The 18,403-nt window shown below is 40.3% G+C and overlaps 1 protein-coding gene across 1 annotated transcript; it reads left to right on the top strand.

The window, feature by feature from the left end:
* The first annotated feature begins 2,219 nt into the window (after nucleotides 1-2,219).
* LOC131460965 (protein SSUH2 homolog) lies at nucleotides 2,220-17,785 on the top strand. Its single transcript, XM_058631906.1, has 12 exons — nucleotides 2,220-2,344; nucleotides 8,125-8,205; nucleotides 8,284-8,359; nucleotides 8,466-8,595; nucleotides 9,634-9,694; nucleotides 9,784-9,905; nucleotides 10,644-10,706; nucleotides 10,778-10,857; nucleotides 11,698-11,790; nucleotides 13,283-13,388; nucleotides 13,712-13,819; nucleotides 14,872-17,785. The coding sequence occupies exons 1-12, from the start codon at nucleotides 2,332-2,334 to the stop codon at nucleotides 15,010-15,012; spliced, it is 1,074 nt and encodes a 357-aa protein (XP_058487889.1). The 5' UTR covers nucleotides 2,220-2,331; the 3' UTR covers nucleotides 15,013-17,785.
* The last annotated feature ends 618 nt before the right edge of the window (nucleotides 17,786-18,403 follow it).

Below are 18,403 nucleotides of genomic sequence, written 5' to 3' on the forward strand. Positions count from 1 at the left end.
CATACCTCAGAGAGAAAATGACATGACTGTAGGCAGGAAGAACAAGTAACTGGTATTGCTTCACATGAAGTAGATAGCAATCAGTATCAAAGCCTGAAATAACAAAACAATACAATACAATACAAGTCACGGTGTGGGAAGCAGGTTAGAGATGCACATACAGTACTGTAGGCCCCAAAACCATGGAGTGATATACTGTAGAGACAACTAACATCATCTCAGGCCTTGTTAAGACCCGTCCTTAGTGATCAAATCACTGCCCCATCACATGTGAACAGCTCCAAGCACAGTTCTGAATGTCTCCTCAGATCCAAATCACAAAAACCACATGTCAGTTCTATAAGGCAATGGGAGGCAGAGCAGAAATCTGAGGACTGGTGTAATATGAGTGGTTTTGTTGTTTTTGTTTGAACTGCAGCAGCAGGATTGTGGGTCATTTTTAAGACAATTACCGCAGTCTTACATAATGGAAATGATTGTTTAGACTAATCGTTGCAACATTTTATAATCCTTTTCTTCATATACCTTTGGTGTCATAACGAGTTCTAACCAGATGACATAAAAATGCATTTATTTCACTGTTGGTGTAGGATTTAAAGAAAAACAAAAGGTCATGAAGACAATTTTCTCAGATTTGTCTTTCTTCTTTCTCCCTCATTAATCGAACCCAGATGGCGCGTGGCCGACATTCTTGCAGTATAAAAGCATCAAGCTACTACACAAAAACACATTATCCTTCAAAATAAAAGCCTGACACTACTTCAACTGTTAAATCTAAGTATAATTATGAATGGTTGAACTGTAGGCTACACCGAGAGCACTGTTTGTGAATGGGTTCATTATTCAACTAATAAAACAATAAAATAACAGCAAAGTGAAAATGTGAGATGTCATATTTTTTAATATTAAGTATAAAAAAAAAACATCACCAACACCTGTGAACAACACTGACATGGTGACCTCTTATAATTACCTGGGTATTCAATAAACTGGACTGGACTGACCACACTGCTGCCCTCTACAGGATGGGTCAGAGAAGACTTTTGGAGTAGGGCCGAACGATCTTCAATAAACATCTAATTGCGATTATTTTTGACTGAAATTGTGATTGCGGTACGATTTGTAATATTAGAGGGAATGGTCATTTTAATTCATTGTTCAGGCCTATTTTGGATTGCAGGGAGTGCGCTTCAAGACGTTGTATGACTCTGTGGTGATCAGCTAACTTCTTTTTTGGAGAAGTCTGCTGGGGCAGTGGCATCTCAACTGCAGACAGGAAGAGGCTGGACAGACTGATCCCATTCCTGGGATGCTCACTTCATCCTGTTAGGAGGTGGTGGGAGAGAGGAGGCACATGATAGCCAAACTATCATCTATGATGGAAAACATCTCCCACCATCGCAGCACTGGGCCGCTCCTTCAGTGACTGAAGCATCTTAATGTGTCTGAAGGAGCTGATTCACAAGCCATTCCTTCCTGCTGCTGTAAGACTGTACAACAAACACTGCTCTCAGTGCCACTTTGTGCAATAATGTGCGATATCACCAGTGTCATTTACAAATTACAGTATTTCATGTACACTGTAAATATCAAGCTCATGCTGTATATATTCTAGTTTCTCACTGTCTATACTGCAAATTATATTTTATAGTGAATTTTGGTGGTTGGTGTAGTGGTAAACACTCTTGCCTTTGCAGCAAGAAGACCTGGGTCTGCATGGCGTTTGCATGTTCTCCCCGTGTGTGCGTGGGTTTTCTCTGGGTTCTCCGGCTTCCTCCCACAGTCCAAAAACATGCAATATGGGGATTAGGTAAATTAGGTAAAAGACACTCTAAATTCACCATAGGTGTGATTGTGAGAGTGAATGGTTGTTTGTCTCTATATGTGTCCCTGTGATGGACTGGCAAACCGTCCAGGATGTCCCGCACCTATCGTCCTATGTCAGCTGAGATTGGCACAGCAGTAGAAGATGGATAAATTTTACATTAGTACATATTTTTACATTAGTAAATATTTTTCTACATTGTACACTCATAGATGTGAAAATGCGTGTTTATTATGTATTACTGTCTTTGCTGCTGTAACAATATGCTGTAATAATATCTTACCAATAGTCAAGGTGGTATTTTTCTTACTTTTTGATTATTTTACTATTATTGATTCTGTTCCACTTTTCCGACTTTTACTTTGAAGGTTTGCCAGGAAGTCGTGGCCTCCACTGCAGCTGTGCAGACACTCGTAATTGCAACAGCGTAGCGTTAACGTGGAGACGGGAGTCTGGTCTACACACTGAGCTTGGTCTGGTCCGCCTGATCCACATACAGCAGCAGGATGAACAGCGCAGGTAAGAGACGACATTGAACACGGGACAAAAACATTATACAGGTCAACAAAGTGACCACAACAACAACAAAAAAAAACGACACTACACTGTTGTTGCTGCTGCTGCTGCTGCTGCAGGGCACAGGCGGATAAGTGGCTCTGCACGACATTCTGCGTCTACAGGAGCCTCTCACAAAATCACTAGTCCAGTATCTGCGCGCTTTTATGTTAATATCAAGGTATTTTACATGAGTTTTAACTTCTCAGTGTCAACCTTTGGTCTACTTTTAACTCCATTAACTGCAGCAGCTTTTTCTGATCTGGTTTGATGTGGTGGACGGGGTCTTACAGTTACAGTGTTAATTCACCAGGAAACCTGTTTTTCCTCCTCGCACTATATTTCCTCCTTCCCTTCTCCTGCTCCTTGACTGATCGCCCCCTCCTTTCCTTATTATTTACCTTCCCAGCCTCCTCCTCTGTCTGTTCTCCTTCTTTGTACCTTCTCCACGTCTTCTTCACATCTTCACTCCTATATCAGAGTATTTCTTAGGCATTCTGCCTGCTTTAAGAGGACAGATTGTTGCATTAAAGGATGAAAGAGATGGGAAGAGACTACTCCCCTCGCTGTCCCCAAAAGTCTTTGCAGCAGATGCTGAGATTCTCTGATTCTCAGTTAGGCCTGAGGGCCATAATCCAAGAACACTACATACTATGTTTCCCACAATCCATATGGGTGGAGGCTCACACATAAGACCTTGAGTGCTTGGTAAACATCGATATCTTTTATCTCCATACCTTCTGTGTGCATCATGAACCTCCCACTGAGGCTCCATTTGTAGCCTCAGGGATCCAGAGACAGAGCAGTGTGACAGTATGTGCAGGACGTTAACATGGCTTTGACAAAAAGTGTATCACCGTGACACATTCTACAAAGTGAGTTTTAACAGTCTGTGAAGTGATGCTAAGCAGCATTTGCTCATTGGGAGTCAACAGATCTTAATGCTGTAAAAGTCTGCTACATTCAAACCTCTGCGCCATTGTGAGTAAGCCTCTAATCAAGTCTATTGAGTCTATTATGAGATTGATCCTACCAAGGATCTCAAAGCTGAATTTTCAGTAGTTTTAACGGGTTAAGCAGAGAATAGGGGAGGGTCAAAATATCGATTTGGTGATATATCGTCTTCCTTCCTCATGCAGTGCGATAATCGATACGCCAGGGAAAATGTTGATATATTAAGTAACAAATTAAGGCGCTCTAAAGTAAACAGTCTCTGCCAGTTTCACTCGCCGGGCGTCGCTACTTCATGTCTCCTCACGGTGGCGCGGCTCAAATGAATGAGGGGAAACTTGGGCAGAAGTTACCTGGTTACCCTAACCTTAATCCAGTGGGAGAATGGCTGAGAAAGCTCCTTTAAGAGATGCTCCATCCACGTTCCATACATAGACTTTATGCACTTTGTTCTCTATGTTGTAAATAAATAGAGAACTCTTTGACGTTTTGTTTTCTTCAGTTAGACAGATATCGTGATGTATTGCTGTATGACTGTCTTGCAATATATTGATTATCACAGAATCATTGTATTGGGGTATTATTTGTATCGTGAACCATGTATCGTATCGTATTATGGGGTACTCTGTGATTCCCACCCCTAATTGGCAGTAAACAAATCTTTTTTTATATATATCACTACAACATCAAATCATTTATTCCGTAACTTTAATCCCCCTTACATCAACTTGACTTTTTAAATTTTTGTTGCACACAGATAGAATCATAGCCTCCTTAACAGAGGTAACAGAGTGACACACTCACCATTAGCAGCAAGCCTTAAAAAAGTCCAGTGTCTTCAACGCTGTAGTAAAAGTGATTTACTGAGACAGGATGTGTGGGCTTTGGACTTAAAGGTGGAGTCCTTCACTTTTTTTTCAAGAAATCATATTTGAACTAGGGCTGCAACTACGGTTACTTTCATAATCTTTTATTCTGTCTAATATTTTCTCAATGAATCAATGACTTGTCTGCTATGTGTTGAAAAATGTTGATTGATAATGTTCTCTAATGTTGTGTTTTGTCCACAAACGTAAATGATTCAGTTATAGTTCATTTCTTTGTTATATGAAGCACAAAACACCTGAAAATATTAATTTAACTTGGCCAATTGTTTGATTTATTAAAAAAAACCATCATGATTAATTTATCATCAAAATAGTAATCGATCAGTCACTCCAGCCCAAATGTGAAATGTTCCTTTCCTGCCACGCCTAAGCCACCATGTTTTTTCTTATAGCTGAATCAGAAAGCTCTAAATAATATTAAACATACTTTTTCTTCCATAGCATTTTCTGCAATTCTGCAGCAGTCCAAATAATGCAAGCACAAATGGCCACTGTTACTGATTAAGTAGAGTACTGGTGTGTGGCTCTGAGCCAAACAACATGTTTCCCATTTACAGAGACTGGGCTGCATACAAACATCCGGATTTTATTCAGCACACGCACACACACACACGGGCGGGATAGAAGGTGAAACATTAGCAACATGTCTGTGACTGCAGTCTGCTATTGACAGGGTTTATGGATGAAGGTCTTGTAGATCTGTAATTTTCATCATAGGTACACTTCAACTGTGAGAGACAGCATGTGGAATAAAAATCCAGGAAATCACATTGGATGATTTTTAAACAATTTATTTGTATACTTGATAGGAAAATAAATAAATGGACACGAACAAAACTTCAACTCAATACTTTGTAACTGTTGGCAATTACACTGGTCAAACATTTCCTGTAGTTCTTGACCAGGTTTGCACACACTGTAGCTGGAATTTGGTCCTATTCTTCCATGCAGATCATCTCCAGATCTGTGATACTTTGGGGCTGTCGCTGGGCAACACAGACTTTCAACTCCCTCCACAGATTTTCTATTGGGTTGAGGTCTGGAGACTGACTTGGCCACTCCAGGACCTTGAAATGCTTCTTACAGAGCCACACCTTTGTTGCCCGGGCAGTGTGTTTGGGATCATTGTCATGCTGTAAGACCCAGCCACGTTTCATCTTCAATGCTCTTACTGATGGAAGGAGGTTTTTGCTTAAAATCTCACGATACATGGCCTCAAGTCGTCCTGTCCCCTTTGCAGAAAAGCAGCGCCAAAGCATGATGTTTCCACCCCCATGCTTCACAATGGGTATGGTGTTCTTGGGAGTTCTTTACCAAATACAGTAGTTGTATTTTGGTCTCGTCTGACCACATGAAATGCTCCCAATCCTCCTCTGGATCATCCAGATGGCCTCTGGCATACTTTAGATGGGCCTGGACATGTTTTGGTTTAAGCAGGGGAACATGTCTGGCACTGCAGGATTTCAATCCATGACGACGTAGTGTGTTGTTCCCGTAACCTTTGTGACTGTGGTCCCAGCTCTCTTCAGGTCATTGACCAGTTCCCCCCGTGTAGGCTGATTCTTCACCGTTCTCAAGATCATTTGAACCCCACGAGGTGAGATCTTGCATGGAGACCCAGACCGAGGAAGATTGTTAGTGACCTTGTATGTCTTCCATTTCCTAATAATTGCGAAAACAGTTGATTTTTTTTCTCGCCAAGCTACTTGCCTATTGTTCTATAGCTTATCCCAGCCTTGTGCAGGTCTACAATTTTGTCTGTGGTGTCTTTAGAGAGCTCTCTGGTCTTGGCCATTGTGGAGGTTGGAGTCTGACTGTTTGAAGGTGTGCACAGGTGTCTTTTATACAGATAACCAGTTCGAATAGGAGCCACTATTACAGGCAATGAGTGGAGGATAGAAGACCTTCTTAAAGAAGAACTTACAAGTGTGGGAGACCCAGAATTCCTGCTTGTTTGTAGGTGTCCAAATATTTATTTCTCGCAAGAATATACAAATAAATTGTTTAAAAGTCATCCAATGTGATTTCCTGGATTTTTCCCCCACATTCTGTCTCACAGTTGAAGTGTACCTATGATGAAAATTACAGACCTCTTTCATCTTTTTGAGTGGGACTACTTGCACAAACATGTAATGTAACTATCGGTGGGTGTCCCAATACTTTTTTGCCCCACTGTATATTCAAAAAAAACTCATGAACATTCACGATTCAGCTAGCAGTGTGAAGTTTGACCTAAATGTAAGTAACAAAGCAGTGTGTAAAATGCATTGTTTTGAATGAAAGCAGTCGGATAAAAATGTGTTTTTGTGACCTGACAATGAACACAAAGCAAAGTCTCTCTGCCTTTATGTTCCCTGTAAGTTAAGATCGTTCCTCTGTCTTAGTTTAGGTGTCTCTGGTTTCACATTAGCAGGCCCACCATGAAAACCTGACTTACTGGAACAGTTGCAGTAGCTGTGGGGCCTGTGGGAGGAGTGTCACAATGCTGGGGAATTTCCAACAGCCCAGACTGAGTCCTGTTGAAATGATTTTATAGAGAAGTTTGATGTTGCCTCGCTTCCAAATGTCACTAGTTTTCTAAGGTGATGAAATCAAGTGGTGAAATGGTCTTTTGCAAAGCGGTCCAACAGAGGATGAGATGTACACGGCTGTTCAAACGTCTGACCCCACTTACTTTATACATGTTAACTGCACGACATGTGCAATGACATGTGTTGTGCAGTATTTGTGGTGAAGGCAGTCGCACCTGTGAGTGGTGAGTGGTTTTGTTATAGAGCTCCATTAGCTGAGAATTATGCCATTTCTGCAGGAAGCTGTGCTGTTTAACTCCATATATCAGGCAGCATATACAGTATACCATGTCACGTTGCTCGTCTCTTCATCAGCTGTATTCATAAAAAGTTAAGATGGTGGATAGTAGGGCTGAGAGATTTTTAATAAATATCTAATTGTGATTATTTTTGACAGGAATCGCAATTGCAAAATGGGAGGGAATGCTAATTTAAATCATTATTTTCATTTTCAAACTATTACAGTGTGATATTTGTGCAGATCTGTGAGAAACAAAAGACGTTCTTAGTCTGTAGAGTAAGATGTGTATAGATCAAGACAATAATTAATCTAAAATGGTATTTTGGCTTTAACAAATTTAACAATTAATTTAACATTTTTGCAAAAGCTTTTCCTGCCACTGTGGCAGTGTAAAGTAAACATGTGACATCCTGTTCTCTTTTGGGTGTTGTGGCATTGTAGACCCCAATGGTCGATGACACACATTACATATCCATATTCCTGAGAACCTAATTTCCCTTTTACTGACACCTTCCTGTGTTATATAAGTTGAGAATGAATTAAAGCTGGGCTCCGTAAGGCTCCACTTAGCAAAAAGCAGCAGACATATACCACCCCCTCTCATCGGTCATCTTGTCATAGCTTCGCCAGAACTTGTTGTTTGCGGTGGAACTGTGAATATTGTCTGGCTTTGTCACCTGCTCACTAAGTTGTGCCTGTGTTGCCTCTCCAGTTTGATGGGAGAGTATGTGTCGGGTGTGCACAGGTAGACGGGTCAATCATTCCATGCTGAAATTAAAGGATTGGTCATGTTTATTCCAAAATACAAGGACTACACATACTGGCTTTTACAACTTTTTTTTTTAAAGATTATTATTTTAGAAACAATCTGACTCCTCCTTAATTACTTTAACATATTTATGGGAGGTAACTTACACAAAACCGTCATCCCCTCCACAAGAGGCATAACAAATCTAAACTGATTTAACTGTAACTCGGGGCTCTTATAAACCAGGAAATAAAGATGTTTGAGATTCATGTTCTTCTATTCTCTGTTGCTGTAAGTCTTGATGATCAGGCGTAAAATGCTGTTTCCTCCTCTCTTGTATGTGTCAGCTATGTATCCCCCTGCCACCGCACCGCCAGCTAACATGTTCAACTCTGTGCCCGGCTACGAGGGCACTGTGGCTGGAGGAGGTAAGTGGCCACCAAACCACCAGCAAGTCTTCAGAGTCATCACATAGTTGCAGATACTGAGATGTGTCATTGCTACAGGTGGTTATCTGCCCCCTCCTATGCCCATGGAGCCTCTAGCCCCTCCTCAACCTGGGCTTGCACCTGAGACCTGGACGTAGGTTCACTTGCCTGTTACAACCAACCAGACATCGTCAGTTGGACACTCGTGTCACATTTTGTGTGTGTGTGTGTGTGTGCGCGCGCGTGCTTGTGCTCTGTAGCATCCCATCTCTGGAGGAGGATGTGGCTCGTGAGGCGTTTAAGAGCTTTGCGTCTTCTCACTGCTGCTACAATAACGCTCCGGCCAAAGATGGGGTCATCACCAAAATGGAGCCGTTCAACACCTACAGGGTAATCTTATATTTACTCTGTTTATGATGCTGTGACGTGGCAGGCTATTTCTGTTTGTTTGTTATAATGCACTCACACTTGCACATCACTTTTATGTATAATGGTGGGCAAATCTGACACATGGTACCAGAAGGGTTCCTCAGAAGTTGGCAAAGTGCTTTCTCTTATGACGGATTGTTGGTAATGTTTCCTTTTTATGTTATTCTTTTTTAAATCTCCATCACATCCGGATATCCATCAATAAGTTGACAGGAGGGAAATGGGGTTTCCTTGGCTATCATTCATATTTGAATTGATACACATAATTTGAATTACGTACTGCTGCCCAACTGTGTCTTTTTTGGTTCTTTACTCTCGTTATTATAACATAAACATATTTTAAGTTCAGAAAAATAAGCCCAAACTTATTTGTTGAAGAAGGTTTCAACAAATAAGTGTTTTAGAAACAAATGACAGAATACAGCTTTAGAATGTGCAACTCTGTTGACTCTCACATGGTTGTCACATGACCTTGGACACTGTCATATGACAAGCATGTGAACAAACTAGGGCTGGGCTATATTGACAATAGTAAAATCATATCCTGGTGTATTTTGGCTGGAAAGCGATAAACCTTACCTATCCTGTCACATGGAAGGTACTGTATATATCACTCAGCCCTAGAACAAACCGTCACCGCAGATGTGATGAGAACATTGATGTCTAAATCAGTCTGACTGACAGGAAGATTCTATTTTAATCAGTAACAGCTGTCCAGCAGCTCATGTTTCACGTGTGCTAAGCTGCGGCATGAATGTGTGCGCTTTCATTTTACATACATGAGGTGACAAACTGATGAGACTTATCCAGAAATATTAAGAAAACTCAAAGCCTGTCTGCTTTGAAATGATCAAACATGCCTTTGTTATCATGTCATGATCATATTTAATTCAAAGACTGTGTTTCATATGTCCAATTCCATTTCTATTCTGTTAAAAACTGGGTTTTCCATAATTGTATTTATTTAGATAATAACGTTGGCTTTGATGTGTTGAATAGTACCGTCTGGAGACGTTCACTGAGTCCAGGTCAACTGAGTGGTCCCACAAACCTTATGAAGGTAAGTAAACACACACACACACGTTGCTTCTACAGAGTGGTTGTCTTGATTGACAGGTGGGTAACGCATCTCTCTTGTGTGACTGGCAGGTGAGCAGGCTGACTTCTACACTCAGACTGCCCCCCGGCCCTGGGAGGTCCCGGCCACGCCACCCGACCTCTTCATCGATAAAAAACAGGAGATCCGGGTGCCCTACACCTCCTCCATCAAGGTGATTGGAAGGTCTTGTATTGTCTATCAAACACTGATTTGGTTGCAGTGTTTGCCTGCAGTCAAATTTAAGCTCTGATGTAAAACAAAGCTACTGTCATGGAAATCATTCACAGAGCAGTTATTGGGGAAAGTTTAGTTTAGTCCCTTCAGAACTTGTAGCATATCCTTCAAGAAGTTCTAGAGGTCTTTCAGGAGTCTCCATATGGTCCTTGAGGTGACTGGGATCCTTCAAGGACCTCCTGTAGTGTTTTTTTTTAATGTGTGTATGTGTGTCTTTTTTACCTGGTCTGAACACACGGTTGTTTGCACATTAATTGTCCTGCTTCAGAGTTCACCAGTATCGTTGGCTGGTCAACAATTGTACGTTACACAACAGACGACGCCCTTTACCAACTGCAGGGGGAAAGAGCAACATGACATGATTTTATTTTAAAGCCAACTGCACTGCTCTTTACGCTGCCCTCTTGTGGTGCAGCTATAGTACAGCAGAGATGTAAAGAGCTTTGGGTTGGATGCATTCAGAAGCTTGCACAAGATGCTAGTGCTAGTCATATGTTAACCAGTAATGCTCTAACTTACCATGCTGTGCTGAGGAAGTGTATGTATAAACAAATGGGTTGATTGATTGATTGATTCCAAAAAAAAAATGGAATGGTCCAAAACTGATGTGGTTTTTGTTATTAGTATGTCTGATTTTAATGTTTTACTTATAAAGTGAATTGAATTCTGTGTGTAGGACTGCCACACCTGCCATGCATCAGGGACCATGCCGTGCGAAGAGTGCAGTGGAAATGGACATGTGAGTCACTTTGGTTGTTTGTTGATTGACACAGTTGATCTGTCGTTTCTGAGTGTTTTGTCTGATTGTAGAAACCGTGCTGGGTGTGTAACGGCGCTGGCACGAAGAATGGTGAAAACTGCACCACCTGCAATGGCACTGGCAAGGACAAGTATGTACTGCAGGGAGGGGCAGGGAGTGGGGATTTTGTCTGGTGACCATTACATCTAAATGTGATGGTCCCCTCTCAGAGGTGTCTTATTTAAATGGATTTTAACAGCCTGGATGTAAAAAAAAAAAAACAAAGTTCATAAGGGAAATCTCATACCTTTCCTCACTGAGTGACCTAACCATCAATAATAAATAATAAGGTCATTTTGAAACAGTATAAATTATATCACTTACAGTATCAAAAGGCAGTTTGATAACATAGTTAATAGTTTGTAATTCAGACAAGTCATGATTGAAATGTTTATTGCGTTAATATACAAATAGTTTGGTTTTGGTGTCTCGGCTCCTACGTCATCTCTCCTCACCAAAGTGCTTACATAGATATATTGGGGAGTGATGAGCAAACATCATTAACACCGAGTTGGAGCCTGCATGTGGGCGCTGTGGTGGAGGTGGGGCTTAAAGTATGGGCGGCAACACCAGCAGCAGTAGCACTGACAGTGGGAAAGATGGGAAAATGGATATAAAGATCCTAGCTTGAGTTGGCGCCCTGACTAGTTCTCAGGCTTTACATCATGTTCTACAGTTTAAGTCTCTCTCTGTCCTTTTGTTCAGAACATCAAACCCAAATGATCAGTTAACATGATCACATGACAATTGATTTTCTTCAGCACCTGAGTGTGAATTGTCAGATATCAGCAGAGTAATTATAACACTGTTTTATAAAGTCATTTTCGTTACATAAAAGAGAATAAAATAAAGGAATAAATATCTGCTCTCATCTTTAACATATATAGAGAATACATCTACTGAATTTGTGTGTGTGTGTGTGTGTGTTCAGTTGTAGAGTGTGTGACGGTCGTGCAACAAAGCCTTGCACAACCTGTAACGGAAAACGACAACTGCTGACGTTCATCCAGCTGAAAGTGGAGTGGTGAGTACTGATACTTGAATTACTCTGAACAGGGTTTGGAGAGGCTTGTGAAGCTACCAGGGGGTTCTTGAACATTCCAGATGTGCATTTAGATGTTGACAGAATCAGTTCCAGAGGTCTTTGAGGATGATGTAGTATCAAAGGGGTGGCTCAATACTCCTTTTTCCCTTGTCTGATACCTATTTCAGAAGAACGTCCCAACCTTAAATATCTATATATCTATATTTATGCTGATGTATTTACCACTGAGCCGTAGCATTTAAAATACATAATTATTTAACTGTCTAACAATTCTCCTCCAAAAAAGAGAAATACACTGCCCACATTTTTACAGCCTTTGCTTAGAGAAGCATTTTTGTGAGTGTGAAAAAAAAAGTGTTTCTCATTTATGTGGTCCTGAAGGAGATGTTAGTGGTGTTTTGAAGAAGGTCTATGGGGACTTTCAAAATGGTCCCGGTGGTTCCTTGAAGAAGTCTCATTTCTTTCTGAACATGGACTCATGAGCATCAGCGTTGACGGACAGCGTGTCTTTCTTGTCTAGATATTCTTTCGTTTATCCCTTAATGACTCTGGATCAGTGAAATAGGGAAATTAAAGATGACGATAGGTTCATAATGGCCTTGAAGAGGATGCTGAAGTCTGAGAAGAGGTTCTCTAAAATGTGTTTACACAACATCTGATCTGTTCCACTCGGCTGAAAGTAGCAAACAAAAGCAGAAATGTCATGGATAACACTTTGGTTCCCTGTAGTGCCATATAAGTAAAATAGCATGATGTGGATTTAAATGGAAACATATAAATGTTTGGGTTTTTTTTTTACATAAAGTATGACTGGTGATTTAGCCTCCCTCCTTAATGACATGAGGCTCTGCTCTCCATAAAAAGAGTGGAAATTAAAAGCTGGAGGGGGAGTAGCAAAGGAAACTGATAAAACAAAATCAGAGGTTTCAGGAAGTCTTATCAGCTCTGTGTTCACAGAGGAAAAACAGAAGCTCAGAGAGAAACACCCTTCTTGTGAAACACAGAGAATTGTTTGTTATGTTGAAGCTGTGTTGCATCTGCTACAGGGTGCTTCAAAGATTATCAAGGCATTCTGCAGTAACATACAACTGTCCAGTAAAACAAGCTTTGTCTACGGCTCTTCCATCAGGTAAATGACCCACAACAAGCAGGACTAGAAGAAAACATAAGACTTTCGTGATCCTAATCCAGTTTAATGTCTTTGAATAAGAAAATGATCAGATCAAACATGATGGAAATGGAGCAGTTTGCACAGGAAATCTGTGATAAACCTCAGATTTAAACCTCAGACCTAAAATTGTGTCTGACGTAGATCAAGAAAAGTGAATGGGAATTACTTTGGTCAAGATGAAAATTGAGTAGTTCAGTTCTTTTGGTCACGTCTGTGTATGTGGATACCTGTTAATGTGTGAACACATTTGTGTGTAGTTACAGCTCACGACTTAACATATTTGTGTACCTATGTGTTTAGGACTAACCATGTGGATGACCATTTGGTGCAGCAGGACTCTGGTTTAAATGTCGATGACCTTCGCTCAGTGAGCGGGAAGGAGCTGTTCAAGAACAACAACTACTTGGTACACACACACACACATTAGTGATTCTACAGCTGTGGGAACTTTCCTTAAATTATTTGTGTCCTTTGGTTTAGGGTTAACCAAATCTTAAATACTTTGAACACTTCAGAAAATCCAGACTCTCCTTCTATCCTCCTGTAAATAAACGTGATAAAGCATTGAATTAGCGGTTGATCCATCTGTACAATCTTTGTGTATTCTCTTGTAGGATGTTTCATTTTAAAATAAGTTGCTAAAAGACAGGAGCACAGTTGAGACTAGTGCTAGCAGAGGGACAAACTTTATCTTTATCTTTATGTATCTGTGTGTCCGTCTCCTCTCAGATCTACCCACTGCTCGGGTTCCCCAGTGCCGCCATTGGTGAGGCCTCCGATCGACTGATCAAAGAGCACCAGAGCAAGTTCGCCCAGAACTCCAGGATCCTGCAGCAGGTAAGTGAGCCGCTGGATTTAGGAACAGCCTGTATACAGTATAGTGTTGTATGGTATGGCCCCTCTGTATCTTTCTGAGCTCCTGCTTCGCCACACCCCAACCACAGCCTTAAGGTCTTCTGACCAACTGTTGCTGGAGGTTCCTAAAACCAGACTAGAGGTGACCGGTCCTTCAGCTGCAGCTGTCGCCAGACTCTGGAACAGTCTCCCCCTCTATATTAGAACCTCCCAGACCCTAGAGACCTTTTCATCCTCCTTTAAAATCCACTTCTTCTCTCTGGTGCTCATAAATGAGCACATGCACATTTTATGTTATATTGTTTTTTAAATAATTACTGTCATTTTATTGTTTTTATTCTCATCTAGTTATGTATTTTTTATGTAACCTGTGCCCCCTTCTGTACAGCACTTAAAGGTGCTCTAGAAATAAAGTTTGAATTGTACATCAGTATTAGTAAAGTGTAGTAAATTAGTAAAACATCCTCTGCTCGGCTTCATGGTAATTACTTCAGATACATCCTCTCTTATGCCGCTTTTCCACTACATGGTCCCGGCACGGCATGGCACTTTTTTTTTTCTTTTCCATTAGTGATAGTACCTGGTACCTGGTACTTTTTTTAGTGCCTTCTCTGGCGAGGTTCTGGCATAAGCCTATTACTCTTCATCTTGAATTACTGTCTATTGCGTTTCACGACAGCTGCACGCACAACGGGGAGCAGTGTACAGGAATATCCGGATTAGAGCCAATCAGAGGTGAAGACCTGCCCCTTCTCTGACTTTGATTGGTTTTGACCACAACCTCATGCTTTCAGTTCAGGCAGATGGCGCAGATAGAGAACACAGGCCTCGCAGGAAGACATTAGAGACAATGAATGTCCAAGGCTGAGATCAGGGCTTAAGATTCTGGCATTTTGTGTTGCTGTACGATAAATTTGAGATAAATCAGACATGGATGAGAATCTAAATCTGAGAATGAGATGGGGTGAAAAAAATTCTCCCCAAAAAGATGAACCTATCCTTTAAATGTATGTCTCTCACTGTCTGATTCTTAGAGGCAGAGGGTTGAGTTGATCCCCATTACCAAGGTGAACTACAAGTGGAAAAGCGACACTCATGTTTACTTCGTCTACGGCAACGAGCACAAAGTCAACGCTGACAACTACCCAGCAACCTGCTGCTGTGTCGTTCAGTAGACGCACACACACACACACACATGCCACTAAACTCGACTGTCATGTCTCATCATTTTTTCTCTGTTTTTCCACTCTTTCCGGGTCAAATGTTAAACAACTGTTACCTGCAACAAGATGTTTCCAAATTATAACCATCTATTCATAGATGCTGTTTGGAGCTGAGGTCTAAATGTAGTACACATCATACAGTGTCTGCACATAAACACACACACACGTCCACCATTTACCTCCTGTGACACATGATGAATTCATAATATTGAAGTGAATATTGTGTAATTAACCTCAATCTGGGCATCAAAAGCAAAACCACTGCTGCCTTTACAGATGTCAGTCCCACTCTTGTCAAAAACACGTCACCACTTACGTCATCAGTGCTCCTCACTCGTATAATTGTGAAAGAAATGGATTTATCTCCAACATTAAGAGCCAATGGTTTTATACTTGTCTCTGTGTGTAAACCTGTGTGCTCCATTAATTCTGTTACACAGGAACTCGGGTATTTTCTCAGTGCTGACTGGACACCTAATTGTCCAAAATATTCCGTCTTTAAGAAGTAGGTGTCGGGTTGTGCTTTCCTCCATGTTTTAATGAATGTAGAAACCACTTAAATGTTTACCTGTGGAAATCAAAGTATGTCATCAGGTACAGAACTTTTGTATTTCAAGCCATAGAGTCATGAAGTGTCAACGTGAATTTGCTTGTATCTGTGTGCGTGGATGTGTTTGATCGCCAGAGCTCGGTGATATGTTGATGAGCTATTGTAAGGCTGGGAACTAACTGCATAGTGCATCTCATGCATCACCGTATGTTTGGCTCAGGAGTTGTTCTCCTGAGAGAGATAACTAAAACAAGAAAGAAGCCAAGATTGTTTTTTTTTTTGTTTTTTTTTAAATACACTTGACTAAATTCCCAGGATCCACAAAGACTGACCATTTGGATGAAACATCTCTAATCACTGCGGCCAAAATTAAAGATTTGCTTAGATATTAAATATATGTATGATATATCGTGTATAAGAAGAGTCTTTAAGGGTCATATATGTAAAATATGCACAACAGTGACCTTTATACCATAAACTCATAAATGTACACCTGCCAGTTAAAAAGATTTATAAATCCTGAAAAACGTGCGTTAATCTCCAACATTTAGCAAGGAAATCTCTAAAATCTCAATACCTAACCGAGGAGTCTGGTAAGGTTTTCCATGTTGCTTCCCTGTCTTGGAGAAAATGATTATTATCTCTATTATCTCTATTTTAATGCATGTCGGTTGCTGACCCTCATGTCTCTCCTCCTCTGGTTGAGACGTCTTTGAGAGGGGTGACGACTTCAGTATTTCTGATGCTTAACAGCTAGCTGCTCTCTGCTCTCTGTATGGTATGCATAATAAGACTTTATTTTGTCAATATACTGGCTCTACCATTGTTGTCAATGAAGCCAGTATTTCAATTTACCATGTTAGCTTAATCTCTGATGACACATCACGATGACTTAATATGATGCATTTCTTACATATACGACCTTTTAAATATCTTCAGAGCATTTGTTTCCAAAAAGAAATAATAATTTGACCTATAAAGTGAATTCAGTGATCGCCCTGTGATTCCACTGAAATTAGTTGAATTTGCCACCAAAATGCTGTCATTTTAAAAAGCTGCCGTGACTTGGCTTTTAATCTTTTCATTTGTAATGTTTACACTGCAGTACATACGCTGTCTCTTGGTCAGACTGAATGGCATTATTACCGTTATCCAATACCTTTACAGTAGAATCACTTCTTCATAAATATTTTATTTGATGTTTATCATGCGTAGTTTAATGACAGACAAAAAGTCACCAGTGTTGGAACAGTATTCACAAATGTTTTTGTTTTTTTTACATTCATACATATGTATATATATACATATACATATATATATAAATTGCATTAATAATAACCTCAAATGTTTACATTAGATTTTGCTTAGCTCCGTTAAAGCATTTATATTTGCATTTCTCACAAAAACTCTGCACAGGAATGTAGTGAGGACAGAAAATAGCTGACTTTACTGACTTTACAGCTGAAAGAAACGGCAGCAACATCATCAACAACTTCCCCATCCCTTAAGCAACTGATTAAAAGCAAACATCAGGGGTCGCACACATCAAAAGAGGTGAATGAGTTCATTTTAAAGCTGTAGTGTGTAACCTTTAAATACAGACAAATGACTGTTACATTCAATCCACTGTCAAATGGGTTCACACACAATGCTGATTTAAGCCGGTCGGCTCTACCTGGTTCTCACTATGGCAGGGTTTTGTTTTTGTGTCTGTGGAGACAGAGAGTGACACATTTTACCAGCGAGCGATGTTCTTTCACTAACTTCTGCAGGTTCACCTGAGATAGGTTTGGGGGATAGACAGATTTGTTTAGCAAACATATTTGAGATAGTTGCCAAACAACTGACCAATAGAATAAAGAAGTAGCTGCTGCCATCACTAAAGTCAGTTAATCTGTGAGGGGTGATTATATGCTGTGGTTTGGGGTATTTTTTTTACTGGCTTTTTGTTTTTCCTTTTCTTTAGTAGTTGGTGTATTCAGCAGCCTCTGTTTTACTTTATCAGCTCAAACTGATGTGTTCAGTTCTTCTCCAATTTGCCTTAAACAACACTGTGACTGCCAAACTGCTCGACTTGTAACCAAAATATACACACAATGGTGTTTATTACTGTAGTGCATTATCAACTTTATTACTTTGTTTAACTCTTAACTGAAAATAAACTTTTGAGATTCACCTGCTTCTGTCACATTTCCTTACGTCCCCTAAAGGTGAAACTTTCACAGGATGAAGACACCAGCCTTTTCTTGTTGTTGAAATCCACCATCTCCAAATCAGAATTGTTCTTTAATCACTCGGTCTCCATGTCCATCAGCCAATCACCAGCTGATTCTTCCTCCCACTTATTGGTTCATAACCTATACTTCATGTTACCACTAGAGGGCGGTGGAGATGATCAAGACAGGAATGGGAAAACACATTATGCACCAGATTACTTACCTTAATTAAACCCCCCCAAAAAATGTTAAGCTTTTTTATTTTATGGTTATTATTTACTGTCTGTTCACTTAAGAAAGTGTTATGATTATTTAAAAATATGTGTAGGGCTCCTCCCACTCATAATCATGTGGCTCACTCTGGAGTGACCATGCTTTCCTCTTCCAGGAAGTCCAGAATAAATTACATTATGTGGTTTTATTTGAAGGACATGTCCAGGCCATTGCATCTGCATTTCATCTCTTGCGCCATACTCTGTCTTAAAATAAAAAATAAATAAATAAATAAAAGGCATTTGATTTTATAAATACGTTTCCTGATGTTGATTGTTAAATTGTTTTACCACATTGTCACCAA

This window comes from Solea solea, chromosome 6, assembly GCF_958295425.1.
Source record: "Solea solea chromosome 6, fSolSol10.1, whole genome shotgun sequence".
NCBI lineage: Eukaryota > Metazoa > Chordata > Actinopteri > Pleuronectiformes > Soleidae > Solea > Solea solea.

What these genes read in the sequence shown, in the direction of transcription:
- LOC131460965 (XM_058631906.1), top strand. An exon ending in CCTACACCTCCTCCATCAAG is followed by an intron (nt 9,906 to 10,643) that starts GTGATTGGAAGG and finishes TTCTGTGTGTAG; the next exon opens with GACTGCCACACCTGCCATGC. An exon ending in ACTCCAGGATCCTGCAGCAG is followed by an intron (nt 13,820 to 14,871) that starts GTAAGTGAGCCG and finishes TCTGATTCTTAG; the next exon opens with AGGCAGAGGGTTGAGTTGAT.